We start from the raw sequence: 20,383 nt of genomic DNA on the forward strand, positions 1-20,383 counted from the left end.
ATATGTATCATCTTAAAATGTTCCAAACCGCACGTAGTAACGTAAGTATTATATGAATAGACCCAACGATTTTGAAGAGCGGGTCTGCTATCAAATACAGTGACTGTGCGATTTGGACCGATCGATGCATCATTACCTCGCCTAAAACGTTAGTAGACATTTTTGTTGTCGTAGGCATGACAAACACGCTCCGATAAATTTTAGATTCGAAAAACGCCTTAACTTTTTTTTCAACGCGGAAGCACTGGCTGAAATTTCCGCGGGAAAAAAAAGTTTGTGCCAGTTGGAAAAGCTAATAAGTAGAAATAAAATGTATCTCATTTTCACTTCTTATAAACATCCTGTGTCAATAATTTAAACCTTTATACCGGAACACATAACTGTCGACGTTAGTTGGACTGTGAGTTTTTATTGCCATTCTACTGTTTTTTATATTTCTACGCGCAGTATCAGTTTCAGTCGATAAAGTAAGCACTAGGTCTCGTTACTGGCTACCTACTTAGCACTCACACAGCAAGTAAACAATACATACGCGTACAGACAGCATATTGAACGGAATGAATGAATGAAAAAATATGACGCTTTCGAGCACCTTGCATTTAAAATACCCTTACCATGTCATGTTAGATGTTTCGTAGGTATCATAATAGAGAGCTTTTCAGTCGAGTACAGTGTTTAGGCAACGACGTTTGCTGAGTTGCCTAAGTGAGGTACGAGATTGAAAAGCTTGATTATATCACTATTGTATACAATACTTCTACGAGGCCTCCAAAAAAAATTATTTTTACTGTAAAACCTAAATAAGTAATGAAAATTGGCAAGCATCTAAGTAGACAAAAAGACATAAACGCGCGAGCCCCCGCCCGTCTGTCCCCCGTTCTATGGAAGCAAGGCGGCATGTGATTGGTCAATTTTTTTTATAGTTGACTACAGCGTAATATTGAAATAAATTTTATAATTGAGTTGAGAGCCCAAACATGAAAATTACGCAATTATAATTTGGTATACGAAATCTTAATTCAACCATTATCTACAGTCAACGAGTAGAAAAAGAGTTTTCTATAATTTTAAAGCCTCTAAAATCTTGTCTATGTTTTTTTAGACCAGAAACTGGATTCGGATATTCAGCTGGTCGTAAAGAAAGATCCAAAATACATATACGAATTATAATGTTCGATTTCACTATCACAAAATCAATAACTATCGAACAGGCATTTGAATAATCTCATACGATCGCGTATAGATACGAAATATTGTCACATTAAATTTATCATTTTATCTGTATGATTACAATAATTACTATTAAGATTGAATAGATGTTATGTAAACGGAACTATGGTTTGTTATTGATAAAATTCCTTTTACAACTAAACATATATAAGTAGGTAGGAACTATTTCCATATGAGTAATAAATAGAAAAGGAGGTAAAATCGGGTTGAACGTTTTTAATAATTAAGCCGTGGGCAGAAACTATTTCCTACAGCAATTATTTCGTTTCCAGTTTTTGCAAAATGGGGAAACTGGTTTCCAATCGTTTTGCTGACGCTACGTACACTGTATGGTATTGCATTCACGGGACTTTATTAGTTACCGCCGATGTTAAAAGCAATAATTGTTTTAGTGCGAATATTGCTCAAGATTGCTGATAAGCTAAATATACTCGTAAATATTAATATGCCCGGGAATAAAGGTGACATAACGTGGGAAAGGTTAGAAACTTGGGTACAAACTTTTGGAGCAAAACATGCGAAACAACACACTCCTCGACACTTCGGTACGGAGTGAAACATGTCGGGCGTTTTTGACTTAAAGTGACCCATTTTAATATATTTAATATAGCAAAACATGCATTGTAAAACTGTTTTTTTTTCAAGGAGAAATGAAAGAAATCAACTTTTTCTGTAAAACTGCGTTATAATTAAAGACCAAACATTCCATTGAAAAAACTTAGGCTAGTTTTTAAAAAGCAGCATTTGTGTCAACGTTCCTACAGAAAGGGAGCTCAAAAATATAATGTATTCAAACACCTGGACAATGTGGTGCTCAGATATTTGTGAACATCTTGTTCGCTCCGATATATTTGACAGTGCAACGTGGCATTAAGTCTTTTTCACACCCCTTTATGACAATTTAAATATTCACTTTTGTATCAAATAATACCCTTACAGTATATGTAATAAAATGAATTGGCAGAAATGCAAACTATCCGCGTATAAAACATAAGTATTTAAGTAACCCCTAATTGTAAACTATATAAACCGCAAAACACACGATTCCCTGCCATAAAAAATTCAACGCTAAATTACACACCGCAAACATCACTGAAGGGAAATTAAATCATTACTTAAAACTGCAGTAACACAATAATGATTCGTTATTAGCCATTTACTAAACCTTTATACGACCATTATAGGACTATAACTAAGGGACGGAGAGTAGCAATCTAGCGTTTGCTCCCTAGGTTATGGTATATTAAGCAAATTATGGACTAGGAACCAGAGCCTGCTACATTGATTTAAGTACTATTAATCGTAGCCACCTGTAGGCCTATATCGCAGGTGGTCGGGTAATAGTTATATAGTGGGTCTTTTCAAGGTGTTTTATTGGGGTTATAATTAATATTAAGTTTTTTTAGCCAGACCGTTATTCATTTGCTTTAATTAGTTGTATAATTGCTGGATATGTTTTATTCATGCGTGAAAACTAAACTGCTTTTAATTGGTAGAGCAAAATGTACGTAATTTCAGAATTCCTACTCTATATTTATCGTAGATATTTGAATAGAATATTACTACTGAAACGTAAAATACAAAAAGGTATAATAGAGTATATCGTAGTCTTTTCACATAATCCTTACTTAATCTCATAAATACGAAAGTAACTCTTGTCTGTCTTGTCTATTCCCTCTTCACGCTTAAACTACTGAACTGATTTAAATGAGATTGAATATGGTGATGGTTTGAAGCCTGGGAAAGGACATAAGATAATTTTTAACAATCATCATCATCACGGATATCAAGCTAGTATCCAATATTTTAAGAACCTGTGTTGGAAAAAAATGTATATTATTATAGGTAATGTGCATTTATTTGTGTGTTCATCACAGATCTTTGTTCCTGAGTTATGTATGTTTTCATAATTTAAGTATTTATCTATATCTATTATATATATCGTCATCTAGTACCCACATCACAAACCTTATTAAGCTTACTGTAGGGCTAGGTCGATTTGTGCAAGATTGTTTCATAATATTTATATTTATATATTTATTGAACAGAAACAAAAACGACTGCATTTTTAGTACTAACGTCATTTGAATGTGTAAAGATAAAAGCTTTTGTTTTTAAAACCCGTATTATGTATGGCCCTTTACCTATCAATGCGTTTCGCCAAGATTGTACACACCAACGCGTACATTAAGGAAAACCCACTATTGTACTGGAAAATACAAAATTATTCGTTACGCGAACCTCATTACTAGCGATTTAATAACAAATCATATGCAATTCCAAACCGTACAAATCTAGCATAGATAATAAAATAATGCCAGTTATTACGTGGTTAGCCTAGCCTGTACAGTCGGCTCGATTAAGACCCGTGTACACTCGACTGTAATAATTGCGCATAAATTATACCGTCTAACGATTTCACACTATTTGAATTCCTAGCCTAGCTATGCCTAGGTTTAAATGACTCTTCCTTGTGAGTGCACGTTTTGCTGTCTGCAGTTATAGCTCATATTATTATTTATTTCACTCTTAAGCACTTCTTACTTAATTCAGAAGCCTAAATCGTAAAGATACAGCCACGTTTAGTAAGTCTGAGTAGTTGAGGTGGTCTGTGGCCTGGCTGCATTAAGATATTTTTTAGATCCTAGTTAGGATGCCAATTAGGACGACTGAATAAATTAAGGTGTGTGAAACGTTTTATACTATGCAAATGTGAATGTGAATGAAAAATTTTACGCTTATTAATTATTTTGGATGGTTCATTCGCTCATCTATAATTGTATAAAATTAGTTCTTTAATGTGATATTGACAGCCTCCTAACCGAGCCGGTATAGTAACCCTGCTTACGTAGCAGGAGGTCCATTAATATATCGTCATCTAGTCAACAACAATAGAACATTAGACATGACTATGACTAGATCGATGTATGTAAAATTGTCCTATAACATTATAACACTATATTCATTGACAGGTATCGTAAAACTGCCAAATCAGTGGATCAAGTGACGCATAGATCTATGCAAACTTGGATCAATAAAACTAATAATGATATACAGCTGATTTAAAACTCGTTTGACGCATTTAAGTTCTATAACATTTTAATTATTATTTTATTGCACCTGGAATACCTACTGATATGACATACATTTATTTAATTCCGCTACCTAAAGGTTGTCTGGAAGAGATCGCTTTTTAGCGATAAAACCGCCTGTTGTTTACCTCTTCTTAATGTGCTGTATTATTTGTATTGTTTATGTATAGAGGTCTGCAATAAAGAGTATTTGCATTGTTTTGTAATTAAATTACCTACTCAAGTAAAATTAGTTTTATGAGTTAGTGTAGGTCAAATCTTGGAAGCTAAATTTGACCCACTTCTTAATTTTCTATTGAGCTGAAATTTGGATGACAATGCAATATAATGATGACATGGAGCTGATCTGATGATGGAGGTAGGACGTGGACATGGTAACTCTGTGATACAATAACGCAAACTAATTATGTTTGGTGTTTTTAGAATTGTCTTGATAAACATTTGTTGCCTGTGGAAAGAAAAGTAGAGTCAGCAATAAAAGATTATACCAAAAATGTTTTTTTTGGCAAAAAACTTATTATTTAGACATCATTAAAAAAAATAACAAATAGCGGACTTAATACCCAGTGGCATTTTGTAGAAATCATTAGACCTAAATATAAACCTAAATGTGAATTTCCATATCACAAAGTACCCTATAGCAACTGCATAAATGCAAACTTCATGAATTAGATTCCGATAAAACGATTTTAATTTCATCTAAACTGTTATCTTACTACATTGCCTAATTTAAAATGACACGTTCAAGATAAATAGATAGGTATTAAGATAAATCCCAACTATTATATCGTATTTCACTTGGCTGCATTAGCAAATCTAATCGAATAGGATAATATCTGTGGCCTTCGGAGTAATCACGGTTAAATTATCATCGCTGCATAACGAGGTACGTTTATGTGACTCGTTCCTACAGAAATAAATAAGTGTTTCATACATGGAAGAGTCTTTGAAAGATTACTTTTATCTAACCCCACTTTATTCACACATTTGACTGAAATATCATATACCTCCACAAACGTACAGTTAAATGTAAGAAAAATACTAACTGCCTCTTAGTTTAGTTGATAACGACATAGACTCAGCCTACGAATTAAACAGGAGGCCCCAGGTTTGAATCTCAGTAAGGGCATTTATTTGTGTGTATATCACGAAGTTAATCTGCGTTCTTATTGAGTTATGGATGTTATCTAAGCATGTATATATCTATATAAGTATGTAAATCGACGCTTAGTGCACATAGTAAAAGATTTTCCCCAAAAAAATATTATTATTTATAGATCAGCAACATACCTAACCGACTAGACCCAGGTATAGACCCTATCTCTTTGCAATAAGGTATACAATTAATATCAGTTAACTATAGTGGTGGTATCTACTTAAGATATATAGTATAATAATATATATATCTAACCCACATCAACCAACAGTTTGCATGATGCAATGATAATTATTATAATAAATATAATTGTTCATAAGACATTTGCACCTTTCTGACATTGGCATTTGCCTAAGCACGTTTTATAAATGTCTTAAAACGGCCATAGCACTTGCGTCCCCTTATATGTTATACAGCTAAATGAAGTTGTTTACTGAAGTGTGTCATGTTGGAATTCTCGAGTGACAGCCGCAAACGTGTTACATACAGACATACATATTCATAAAATAGGTATATATTTAGTAATTCAAGGGTAAGAACATAGATGCACTTAGCCTAAGTAAGCTTACATTATTAATAGGTAATCTAAAATATATCTACATATTTCTAGATGGCCTACAACTACCGATCATATTTCTTCATGTAACAGTTTTCTACGATCTTGGTTCATAAATACTTTAGTACACAAAACAACAACGGGAATATAAAATAAATAAATATTATAAGCCAATTTTACACGAGATCGAGCTAGTCTCAGAGTAGATAAGCTTAATGAGGCTTGTATTTAAAATACAAGATATATATATAAGATATATATATTTATATTTGTGTGATTCAAAGAAGTATTTTTTTTACTCTCACCCTCTACAAAAGATCAATTGCATTAGAAAACACTCTAGATTTTTTATACAATTTTAAATTGATAATTAGTGTACGCTACCGACGTTTGATAATTTGTGAATGCAAAGAAAAGCGGTAATATATTTATTTTATTTTGTTTACTCTCAACCTCCAAGAATAATGTATTGCGTTAGAAAACGCTCTAGATTTTTTACATATTTTTAAATTTATGTTTAGGGGTTGCTACCGATATTTTGAAAATTTGTGAAATTAACCAAATACCATATTGTCGTAAATGACGCTTTTTATTATGTAGCAGTAAACTACTATAATAGGTAAATATTGTCATGGAATATACTTAAAGGAAACATAAAGGAAACCATATCATACAATTTGTTTAAGGAAGTCCCTCTGACAACAAACTGTCCTGTGGCAGAAGAATATTTTGGGACTCAGGAACAAATCTGTGATACACATACACTTAACTTAATAAATGACCTCATGCTTCATGTGGGTCTACTACCGACTATAGTAGTATAATTGTAAAGTTCAGTTACGTTATATATGAAACGTTCTCTAAGTGTATAATATAAATTATATATTAATATATATCCAATAAGTCTTTGTTCGTTATCAGTGAAGTAACTAAATACGAAAGATTTTGTTTATATGCGTGCGCCATTGCGGCGTGTGTACTCACTGTATCAGGTGTCTTGATAGCTTATCATAATGTCATAATTATAACTAATCCTATATTGACGTAGAAATTACTACTGAATCGTAAATTTTTAACAGTCTTGATACTTGGAATTTTGAGGAGCATCGTTTTGATACTTACGCTTTCAAATTGACTCATAAAACTTCGTTTCGGCTTGATCTAGCTTCTCTTTAGGTCATTTCTAGATCCTAGTATTATTCAAAGTTTAGACAAAATTTAAATAATATATTATTTTTAGCCGCCTAGGCCATTTTATTCCTAAGTCATTGTATTATCTACTTATACTATTCTAGACTTGACCTGACTTAAAAAATAATGTCCTAACTTTATTTTAGTCCATTAAATTAAAAACAATATGGCTGCTACAATTAAACATCAACTAACAAGATGGCGGCCGTTTTGGACACGCGATAACGAGGCTAAAGAATTACTATCGGATTTATATAGTGTTTTAGTCACAATGTTGCTATTTAGATTGCTATAAGCTAATAAAAAGCAAGGTTTTTTTTCTAAGTACAGTCAGCATCAAAAGTAGCGGATCAAATACGTTTCAAAGTATCTACCATTCTGTAACAGCCTAACAAAACGTGATGTCTTTAATATAGAACAACTAAGACTGTAAAAGATATACTTTTGAGCGCGAATTTTAGAAATTTATCTATATTTGGAAAAGTTTTCCGGAATATCAGATACTTTTGGCGCGTTGTTTCATCCGCTACTTTTGATGCTGACTGTTCCTATCCTACATACTTATGGGTGGTTATTTACAACCAAGCTTTTATATGAAAGTTCATAAACCTACACACCCAGGTACTAACTAAGCAAAATAAAAGCAATTAAAAAAATAATGAATATTTATCCTACTTGATAAGTTTAAAAATATTTCTGTAAAGCGTGCTTAAAATGGTCAATAAGGAAAAGTAGGAAAATATTATTAATTATATATTAAACATTGTACTTATCTATCCATATGATATATTCACTAATATCCACTAATCAGAGTATACCTAAATATAAATTGGTTTGCGATTGGGAAGAAACAAAACAAATGTGTGTTGTGAATATTTACTCTCCAACACGACGTTTCGATGATAAAACCATGACTAATTTATAATTAAGAAGAAATGACGTAGATATCTACGCAGATTTACCTAGATTACGTTCCCAGAACTTCAACACAAATTTTCCCGAACGAGTCATCTTATATTTATCTCAAGTTAAGGAGGCCTTTCGCAAGATAACAGTTGGACTGTCCCCTCTTGCATTAAACGAATGTCCATCCTACGCAAAGATCCGTTACATCGAATGTCCAACAAGGGCTTCAATATAACGCTGAACGCTCATCTCGGAAAACCAGTTTAAGTTTGGTCTTAAGGCCTGTAACTAATATACGTAAAGTGAGATCACCGCTTACACTGGTCGTCGAATAACAGTTAAAGCATTCGAAGTTCAAAACGACAATCTCAATTGTTGTCTCAACCTCAATAACCTCGCGTTCTTCCCTAAAGTGCTTTTTCACATTTCGATATTACATTTAATTCGAATTCAGAACACTGGCTGATTAAAATAATACCGGCTGACGCAACCGTTGTTCGAAATTCAAACGCATTACTGAAAGTGTTCAATGTTTTGGAGACGCGACGATCAATCAAAGCGGGCTTGTTGGAGCCGGGACGCGCTTACGTCACCCGTAGGCGGGTGTCGCTCCATGTGGCAAGTGTAAAAGCGTGTGTGACCGCTTAAATCACTTTATTCTAATTTCGAATCATAACGCTTAGAAAAAACGAACGTGCACTGGGTCCCAATCGGCGTAGACAAATATTTTCCCATAAATTATTTAGGTCAGTGCCACATCGCATTCCTACATGTACGAAGGGATGGGGGTAATTAAAATTCTGTAATGATAGCATTGACACCTCGGTCGCAATCGAACCGGTATACGTGTATTTAAAATGCGAAAAGGCCACTTTTTACGTACTCTTTCGAGTCACAATGCGCCTATGAAATTGATCAAACTATGGCATTCCGGAGGGAGTTTTTCTGGTCATAACTCATAAATAGAAACGTAATCTACAGGGCGCTAAGCTATCGGCCACAAAATATGTAATGACTACCTTTTGACGTCTTGAGAGCCGGTTCCAAAATTAAATGATACGTTTTAAAAATGGAATCGCTCTGTCCCGCCTTTTTTCCTTCGAGATAACCTTTAGTCCATTTGTGTTGCCATAACGAAAAAATAAAAACGTGCGTTTTAATTTTTTTAAATGGAATTCCTGTGGTTTTTGCTGGGAATCTCTACGAAGTAATAAGTTGTTTGGGCGGGTTTTTGCGGGCCGTATGGTTTTACGCGTTCGTTTCTTCGGGTGGCTAATGTGGACACGGTAAAGATCTATATGATCCACATATGTCTCCGTCAGTGTTGATTACTGGACTTCTAATTAAAAACCTGGTATTAATCGCGGTTATTTAAATTTGGTTGCAAATTCCGTTTTTTACGATTGCGGTTTGGAGATTAGCGTAGGTTGGTCGGTTCTGGGAAGTAAAGAATTAACTTGGATATGAGTACCTAAGCGAATGTTGTGGCTTTCTGAAAACGAGACTTTTGCGGCCGGTATAATGTTAGATTATTAAAAAAAACATGTAGAAGGACGTTTCAAACGCAGGCGAGTGTTCGCGACGCGGGGTGGGTCTGTGACGCCACCCTTAGCTTTCACCTCGCTCGCACCCGCGCTTATAATCTATAGCTATCCCGCTCGACTCTGTCATCTGGCAACGCATTCATACGTCTAGGGGGCCACCAGAAGCGATTCGTAACAGTGAATAATGTATTCGAACTCACAATACCTAATAACACGTAGGTATTTATAAGCGATACGATCACATGTACGCAATAAGAGGATACGCAGATTGGCACAATAAACGCGAACATTAAACCGAAGTAGCGGATTCGTGTGTGTTTTATGTATTTTGTTAAATTGATAGTGGTAAATCAAGCATCGTTAGGACGGTCGTATTGAATTTTACAGCGTTCGCGGCAGTAAAACTTAGAAAAACTCTATTATATTACCTTTACTAGTTTTACTACGCCACAAGTCATAAATTCCTCTTCATTCATGATACGATACGAGAATGTCTATTTGTTTCAGAACCATAAATACTAATAAAACGTCCTCGTTACAGGGACAGTTCAAAAATCGGGCACACGACTTCTTAACGACACCTATTAGGGATCTTCTGTCTGGTCGATTTAATTGAAAAATTGTATCCAGGCGCGTTGTTCCAACCACTTTTACGCACCACCACTAGTTCAATCCAGTATAAGCGTGCTCTCTGCCTACACACACTTTATATGAATGACTGTTACGTTGGTTTGTTTCGCTTACGCTTGGTAAGGTGTGAGAATGCACTCGCAGCGCTGCAAGAGTTGTATCCGACTCCCGTGGCGGATGCGGGCCCAGACGACCATTTATTCCATTTGCCCATCCGCATGGGGACACCGCGCGACGCCCAACGCGCAACCAACGCCTGCCTTAATTACTGGCAACACTTCGCCGTTCTATATTTGAAATATCGTAGGGCCCGTTCTAAAACTAACGAAGGTTACCGGCCAGCTGCAAAAGTCGCATTCGATATTCAATTTGTTAGAGTGTTTTTCTTCGTGAGTTTTATAAATAGACGCGTGAGCTATGTTCGACGGTGGATTCTCGAGATTCGCCGGCAGATTTATCGTAGGAAGCCATAACATTCGACTAAAGGCGTCGGATGAAAGTTTTAGTTACCATTCCATTTTTAAATTGCACTGTTTAAAAACAAACGCGGACCCACCGCACTCTAGTGTTATCTGTGGTCTCGAAATTGATTTTAAGAGACCGTTAACCTTGTAGCCTTAGATTAGGTTTACAAATTGAAAGTGCTCGAGTTATCGCGAATTGCGCGTATTTATGGAATATATCTCATAGAATGTAAACAGTGGGGTCAATAGCTGGCCCACGACCCACGATAGTGGTATCGTCTGAGGGTCCCCAGTCTCTGATTTCACTTAGGTAAATATAACCTCGTTAAGATAACGATTTCCTTTCGACGCGACGCCTGTCTCCTTTTGCTCTTATTAAAGAATCAAAATAAGTGCTTAAAAGATTTTTATGTGACTAATAAAGTTGGTTATGCTTTTTTATTTCTTACGTTTTAAAGATACTTAATACGCAAACATTAATTAGCTGTTTAAAGGGCGAGTGAGTCTGGTATTAATTTATTCATAATAACTGTCATTTGTTTCATCTTTCTCGCCAGTTTTCTTTTTAATTTCGAAAGTACCACTTTCAAAATTCCACTATCAGTATTACCAGCGTAAAAAATCTTAAAAAAAGGTCAGATCATAAATAACGTTGACATAAAGCCGCCCACGCGCGCCTTATTGCGCTGTCCGCTTGTCCGTTCGTTACCGGCATTGTGCCCGTGAATGCGAGATTAGCCACACTGCTCGTGATTGACTATTTAAACTTCGAATTCTGAGTGACGCGCTCCAACCGCTACAATTTCTGTCTTCTTTCCCCATCCAAACCCGTTTTGCAATAATGTAGGAACTAATGAATCACATTATTCTAATATCAACAACATTAATAAGAATAATTGTGCCGTGTCTTGAATAATATACTCCAATATTAGGTACAGAAGTAACCTGTTTGATTTCTCATAACAATTTGTTTTTATTTTATCGCAAAGCTCGCAACGCGGGACGCGTCGGGTGTGCCACCGGCGGGACTCGTTCTTGGCAATAATTTGGTCATCGCCCTGGCCTCATGTTGTGACCGACTAAACCGCTCGAAATAAAACCGAATCGACACGTAATTCAAACGCGGCGCCGAACCAGCGCTAATCTAACAGATAAGGCACACTAATTACCCGTAACGGCTCTCTATTCATCTTACAGCGGCCATAACTCTGAAGTGTCATCGAAAAAGCGCGCTAAACAGGCCAGCGACGCTGCGTTCCAATTTCAAACCTCGTTATCGTCCCGAAAAAAGAACGCACCGAAAGCCACAGAGTACAAAAAGTATTTTTTGAATTTGGAATCGTACGTTCGGTAAACACTGGCTGGCCGGCCAGTGCGTGGTATTTAGAGGCATTGTTGCAGCCCCCGGCTCGATAGTGGCGAGTCATCTCCCGTCAATTAATATTGTTTAATGTACAACTCTAAATCGTGGCGGCGTATTAGAGGACTTAGGGAGGACACAGTTATGTCGATGGTCGATAGCAGACTTTGTGTCGACGAACAACTGCTTAGCAGCATTAGAAACCTTACGTTCTTATTATAACTTTAAAATGTTTGTTCAAAGCACTGTTTAGAACCCGGCTTATAATTAAGTATAACCCAAAGGAAATCATTTGGCGGAGTTACGGTTATGATTGGTCTTACTCACGCCATGTTGTAAAGTAACGTAAGCAATAAAATTGAAAAAAGAAGCGCTAGCATCTACATATTACTGTGTAATTAAAGTAGGAGATATTCTGCCCTGAATATTTATTTGCAGGTATTTAGCGCTACTAGGAATAATATTTCAAAGTCCAGGTGACAAGAACCACCGACATCACTCTGAATTTAATTCAAGAATTATTTATTACACGAATATCGTTGCCAGATCAAAATTACGTTTGATTTATACAAGCTCCTAGATTATAGCTGGCAACACCACAACTGCGTCGGCTAGGTGTTTTATTAAAATTCTGGGCTGATTTTAAAAAGGATGTCGGACATTTTGGAAAACAATAAACGGTCAAATTAGCGAGCGCGCGAATTAGCACTGAATCCAAAGTGCGCAATTAAGGCGCGTCTACAAAGAGCCAATTCGAAAATGAACAGCGATATTCAAATTGAAAAAGGAACGCGCTGCGAATAAAACAATGAGAGTTCGGTACCTGCCCTCGGGTATGTTCGACTGCGGTCGGAATGCGCGCCGAGTCGACGCATCTAGAGCCCAGTTCGAATCCAAATTCAAATTCGAAAATGGAATGGAACAGCGAAATTTAAATAACAAATTAGTGGGTGCGTTTATAAAGCGCGTCGGGTATAGACTGATTTGTATTGATTTCAATGTTGGAATTATGCTAAAATACGGTTTTTTGCCAAACAAAATGTCTTCAGGATTACAAGTCTATAATGGATTTGTTCATGGCAATTTTTCCTTTTATTTTAAAGTCATGTTTTTTTATCAGTGACATTATTGTCATAATTAACTTGTGCCGTAATATTACCGTACGCCTATATTTAACAAAATAGATTATGTTTAAGTTCATACGAAATTATTATAACTATAGATAAGTGCGTGTCATATTATCTTAACAAGACATACAGTATGTCTTTTTCCCAATGTCGTCGTACTGTATAATTTTACTATAAAATAAATACTAGAAACTTCATTACAATACCTATGTCTTTCAATTCTGCTTTTATTAACTTTCTGTTGAATATTCAGTAAAAGCTAAACATTTTCACGAAATTAAATAAACTTTAGTATAAAGCTCGCGGAAGCTCCCGACGGCTGTAGATTTAAGTCCCTCAAAATACTGTCAAAATTATATTACTGGTATTATAAGCCTTCTTTCAGCATGACAGCGTTCAAAAGCACTTTTTTGCCAACTAGATGACAAAATTGGTATCTACAAACTTATCTTAAAATTTCCGCACATAGTGTCATCGGGTAGATATCTCAAAGTAATAAAAATATTTATCTACTTTTTTTATTAATCAACGTTATAGAATACACTTTAGACGCGGAAAAGGTTTTTTTTAAAACGAAATGATTATCCGGCTTGGTGGACGTTCCATCGCTTTTTTATAAAATAATGGCCACTCGTAATCGCCATATCGCATTAAAAACGTAAATGAGCTAGTCCCACCAGTTTATATCAAAACCAATATATCATTCAGCATACATAAACAGATACATCACTATTATATAACTCTACTAATTTATCTGCTCACGGCGGCCGAGGCAATGACCGTTTTAAGTGACATTTATCTGTTACCGAAATGGACTTCCATATTTGAAATTAGAAAACAAATTCGAATCGAGAAAGGCGCGTTTTTAGATTCGTAGCTTTTTTAATCTGCGTTGAGTAATTGACGGAACGGTTTTTTTTCGGAAAATGCATAATTTAATCATTAAAAAAGTTTTTCCTGTTAGATTATGGTCGGAGAATACGTACGTACGTAACCAGTTGCTATCTGTGTCTAGTTAGTAATATAACTTCCTTAACATGTCGTAACTTAACACTTTCACGTCATTATTAGCGGTCCTAAAAACTTCGAAACGAGACCTAATGTAGTAACGTTATCACTGAACGCGACAGTACTAATGGCGAAGCGTTTTCCAACACTTAAAACATAAAATCGACTTGTGTTTATCGTGAAATGTGAACAGAATTGCCTATACAATACTGGTATTATCTTTACTGTTCGAGTAAGTGCCAATAATAAGTTTAATGCGCTAAGAACGGTCGCAACGCCCGCGGATCGGCGCCATCTTAGAAAAATAAAAAAATAACTTCAAACGAACCTGTAATTTAGTTAATCGTATAAAAATGTTTTTGTTTAATGTTTAAAACTGTCGTATGCGCATTTGGTCCGTTTTATGAGGTTTAAAGTAGATTTCGGGAACGGTTGCCAAATATTTATTACCATTGAGAGCCGCGTTCGCCACCTAAAGCGATATTTTAGCAGATCTTTTACGTTCGAGCTTGCGCGCCAACATGTTGGTTCAATTGTTCAAGATTTATGATATGTTCTGACGTGTTGACGAAATGTGACCTTTGCGTGGAGTTGAAATGTCTTACAAGGGAAATTACAAGTCCATAGGAGGACGAAAATTCGTGCCTGTCTTGAATTTCAGATTTCTCGAAACTGTTGAATTTTTACGAGGTTGTATAATCGTCTTGTAGCGTCTAAAAAATCAATGAATGTACATGTTTACAGTGCTGGTACACCCTACACCTACAAGGTACCTACATTAGGGTAGCTTCGAAAGCAGGGTAATTTTGAAAATTGCTAATATTGACTAAACTATATACACTTGCTATTGATCATCAGTAAGCAAGATGCCATGATAAGAGTTGCAGTAGAATAAGGGCTGATTTAGACGGCACGTGAACTGGCATGCGATTTTAGTTACATTGAAATAACAACCAATTCGGTCGACCGATCCAATACCGCATTGTAATGAATGAAACTCGCATGCGAGTTTTCGCACCGTCTAAATGAGAAGTGTTGTTAAGTATGAATCTGGTATAATAGATAGTTAAAAAAAACTGAAATTATCGTGCTTGCGAACTTTCCAATGAACCTTATATGTCAGTAACAGAGTAAAACACGAATATATTTAACAGAAAAATCGTACCTAATTACATCTGACTCATAACATATCCATGTAGGGACGATAATCACAATCTACGTTCAGCATTACTCAAGTATTTTGGCCAAAATATGCGTTTCCAAAACACGTGTTATCAATCCACAATTACTAGGACACAGGGACCATTATCGGTGATTACTGGCAGACAAAATGATAACACTATCGAATATATCATAAACTTTACGATATGTTAGTCCATGACAATGCTGGGCCAAGTCTTGTGTAAATATAATTTCGGACACCGATATTGTTTTTAGGTAATTTAGAGCTACTTTTACAGGCGTTTTATTATTACTGGCAATATTGCGGCGGCGGCGCGGCGGTTAAAATAGTCATCACGGCACGGCATGCTGTATTAGTTTTAATAAGTAACGCGATATCAAATATTAGATGTACTTTTATTGCTTTATAATGTGGAACACTACTTTTTATTATATTAACGTTTGTACTTATTTAATTAAATATTTCCAGTATGAAATTAAAAGTCATATTAAAGATAGACTTATTTATTTAAATCAAATACTCGACTATTAATATAAATGTGTATTTTGATTTATTACATTAACTTTTATTAGTAAAATGACTTGATACTGAACTTGTTTTTCGTCGAATTAGGTCCCAGAAACTTACAAAGAGTAACTTAAATGTAGGTTACTATAAATAGTATAAATACGATTTTTTTAAATCTTTGAATACCTACCTGCCTAAGTGGTTTATTTTAACGCATGTATTCAAAATAATAAAGTACTTATAAAAAAAATGTTCTAAAATCGAATCTACTAATTCTATCCTTTTTCATATCTGCAGGTAATTCTACTTTTCTCGACTAATCTTTACATTTATCATCACTCCCTGATAAGATTTACAAATCCGTAAAATTCTTGGCCAGTATCATAAAAGGATGAAGAAGAGTATTATTTATAAATACTTAACTATTGATCCGTGTCTCTACCTGACATTGTTTTAACAATTAGTGTTTTGTCAATAGTTGTAAATCCTTTTGGTTTTATATGGAATATGATCCTAAGCTAAATCTAACGGGTAAGTAGTATTAAAATAATCCTCTAAATAATTTAAAGGAAGCAAGCATATTTACAATAAAATATTCACGATCTATGGATTTTTGTTCATCATAACACTTATCGTTACTTACTTATTATATTATAGAGCTTAGGTACCTATTATTATTATTATTGTACGTCCGAAATGGGCAAGCTGTTGGACTTTATTTTACCCACAACATCTACATGTACACAGTTCTGTCAATAAATGAATTTTATCTTTATCTTTATCTTTATTATAAAATTAGGATGCTTTTAGTAACTTTGTAGAATAGTTACAGTCTAGACCATGAGCAAAATACATTAATCGATTAAAAAAACGCAGAAACGCAGACTTTCATTATATTCAATTGAAATCAAATACGTGTTTTTTCCCTTTTTTGAAGATTTATAATACATTATAATTATTACTACATACATACAATTTCACGTGCATTTAAATAAATCTGATAAGTAGTAACGTTCACAAGATACCTGCGGGTAGAGCTTTCTGCGACAAGTAGGTATCAGAGAAGACACACCCCAATCCATCCGTTGTAGGTTGGACTTTTGACCGACGGCCTACGGCGGGATTGGGTTATGATTATAGGTTTTCATTTTAAGTGTTTTTATTAAAATGAACACAAATTCTATATACCTAAAATGATCTTTATATGAAATTTTACGTTCTAATACCTACTCTATCAAGTAATAGGTAACATAGATTTTTAAGTTTAATTCGCAGATTCATATTTAGGGGCCTATTTACTTATTTGCAGTTGATTAGGTCCCTGGTAGTTAGTCCCTATACACAATTATTGTTGCAATATTATTAAAAATAGTTCGTTTATTATTACCTACTGCAACTGTATTTTATTGGGTCGTTCCGGTTCGTATTAGTCTATAAAGTGCCTACCGGTTTATAATGACAAGAAAAGCGAATCGACCATAGAAATTAAATTCCTTAGATATCCACATTTAACTCACGGCTAGGTGGATAAGCACATAAAAATAGCGTATTCAGAAACCTAACCTACCTATTAATATTATAGACATCTATAATTATATTTTTTATCACTATTAATATTCTTGTAATAATTTGATCAAATGTTTAGTTGTACACTAATGTCAATTATACAAATTTTACAATAATTACCTACTTTGTTACCTTTGGGTAGAGTTTTTTAAATTACTGGTTTTCTAAACTACATACAGCATTAAAACCATTTCTGACATGTTTTAATAACTTATTTTGTTTTATAGTCAGCAGTATAGAAAAAATATAAATTAATTAGGTAGGTAGATTAAATGGTTTGCGCGTATTCAGTACCGTATCTCTTAATGTTATTTACCTGCCTATACGGAGTCCTAGGATATGGGTTTAAATTGTTTAATAGTGTAAAAAAAAACTGCATTTAAATGGTAACATTTGATTTTATTTCAAAAGTGGCCGTCTCCTTATGTTAGTGATTAAATATACCTACTACCGAGGTTCCATTAATACTTAAATGTATATTATACCTAGTGTATATTATCCCTAACTTGAAGTCATAGTAATTTAAATTTTAACTATTTCGATTTTATTAAAACATCAAGTGCTCGTGTGTGGTCATGTGAGGTTAGGTTTATGGTGTCATAAAATCTCATGACACTCAATCTACCTATATTATGATAAGCTGATTGTAATGGCCTGTTCCCGTGCGCTATCTAGCAGATAAAATAATAACAAGTTTATCAATTATAAATTTAATTATTTATGTTAAAAAATATGCATTTTTATAACAACGTTTTAACGCCGACTTAAGTATGAAGTTCTAAGATGATCACGCCGACTCTACTAAACACGGTGTGTCATTAAATTAAAAACATTTAAGTATATAAGAGTCAAAAATGCTCTTTATTATTATTATTATTGCGTTATCAATAATGTGTCTATTAATGTTGAGTTGGTTTATTTGTTTACGTCTTTATTTTATTTTTGCTGACTTGCAATAAAGATACTTAGTGTTTGTTAGGTTGGTATTACTAATGTTTTTATGCCATTTGTCTCCTATAATTGTCCTAAATCATTCTAGCAATAAATTACAGCCTATATTGTTTGGGATATTTTTAAACCCATGAAACATTTAACTGCCCTAGTAATTTAATAATAAAAGCGACCCAAAACGATACAAAGTAAAGGATTAAAAACAATGCGTCGACAAATCTTTGGAAAGCACAAAAAAATCCGTTAGTGCATCTTTGTGGTATCAAAGGACCTTTTTTCTGTCATTGTCAATTGAATTTTATTGTTGGTTTCTCAGATAGGCCCTTTTGTGCCCAACCGTGCGTTTAAAGCTGCTTGTACCTAGCCCCATGGAGCCAAGAGAGCAGCTAACAAAAGCCCCCCGCTGCACACAATTTTATCTCTTTTATTCACGGTCCCAGCTATCACCTCGCGTGCTACGGAACCTGACTTTAACAATTCCGTTTTGAATACCTACTCACATTTACGGCTAAGTTTTTAATGAACCCGACGCATCCGTTTTTACGACGCGCGAGATGCTTTATAATGTTGATTACGTTATCGTCGGTTAATTACGTATGAAATGCATTTCGTTTTCTTCCCAGGCCTCGTTACGTATTCCTAACGTGCGTCACTTGTTAAAACAGTTCACTGGCGTGGCCATGCTTAATGTGCCTCAACATGTCTCAATACTGATTTAAGTTACTGCTTCAAAACATTCGTTATACAGGACGGTTATCACAAGTGTTGTGAGATTGTTTCATGTGGAGTTTATTATGCATAGTAGGAGTTCATTGTTTGTTATGAACATTATCAAGCTTGCTATCACTCAGGCCGTTTACTCTGCGCTATCAGCTGACAGGTGTTCGTGGTACATACCCTAGGCTGAGCCATGAAAGCTCGGCCCGAGCCCGGGTGCAAGGCTCCGCTGGCCACAACGAAAGTTTTTCGTCACGGGCCCCGACACAACACACAAGCACGTGCACACATACACAACAGACACCGTCACAGCGGCCCGCTAGCTCACTAGTGTCATACTGCACTCGCGACGGTTGACTTGAATTGTTCGATCACGGGACGCGTGGCCGAGCGAGGCGCGGGGAAGCGGGAGGCCCGGCGCGCTCGGCAGTCTAGCGGACACTGGCGCGGCCGGCGCGAGCGGGGCCGACGCCGGGGCGTGGCGGCCCGCCCGGCGCGTCGCCTCCAATCGGCGCGCCCGCCGACCCTCCGCGCGCCGCCGACCCTCTCCGCGGCGCCGACCGCGCGCCGCCTCACTCCGCGCCGCTGCGCCGACAGAGATGGTCGCGCGCGCTTTTTTCTCGCCTTAATCAGAATTTCTCTCGGATTTTCTATAGCTAATCAAAATCGCTGTCCTCTCGTACGGAACGTGTGTGATGCCGATGTGCATGATCCGGCTCTATATGCTAGCCTTTATTTTGGTATGAATTTTGGAAAACAGAGAATAAACAAGTGTGTACGTAGGGTTGTACGCATGCGTCGACTCTCACATGTAGATAGAAGTGCTTAATGTGAAAACTTTGTGACCGCGACCCATTCATTCCATGAACGAGTATTTCCGTTATTAAATATGTTGTTTCGGTAGTTCTGGAACAACTGGGTTAGAAGTAAGCATTTTAAACCTGATACCATGGAACAATTTATGGTCAATTTAGCCTCAATAACAACACTGTATAATATAATATATTTCATGAACATTTGACAATACTTATTAGTAAATCATTGGTAAGTGAAGACACCAAGACATTGGTTTAATTTACATCATTACGAATAAAAGTTCCTAGCTCTAACATTACTATTATTTCTCCAAAGGAAGGCGAAATATCGCAATAACCAGCAAAAATTGTACATACCTAAATGAAAAACATGACAAATA

The 20,383-nt window shown here is 35.6% G+C and overlaps 1 protein-coding gene across 2 annotated transcripts in view; it reads right to left on the reverse strand.

The window, feature by feature from the left end:
* The window catches only part of LOC133528251 (homeobox protein homothorax), a 352,169-nt gene extending 332,530 nt beyond the window's left edge, over nucleotides 1-19,639 (reverse strand). For both annotated transcript variants that reach the window (XM_061865552.1, XM_061865551.1), the window contains exon 1: nucleotides 19,369-19,639. In XM_061865552.1, the coding sequence (XP_061721536.1) occupies nucleotides 19,369-19,383 (15 nt within the window). In that variant the 5' untranslated portion in view covers nucleotides 19,384-19,639. The remainder of the gene's footprint in view (nucleotides 1-19,368) is intronic.
* Between the last annotated feature and the right edge of the window lie 744 nt (nucleotides 19,640-20,383).

The sequence above is a fragment of the Cydia pomonella genome, chromosome 19 (genome assembly GCF_033807575.1).
Source record: "Cydia pomonella isolate Wapato2018A chromosome 19, ilCydPomo1, whole genome shotgun sequence".
In the NCBI taxonomy this organism is placed as follows: Eukaryota; Metazoa; Arthropoda; class Insecta; order Lepidoptera; family Tortricidae; genus Cydia; species Cydia pomonella.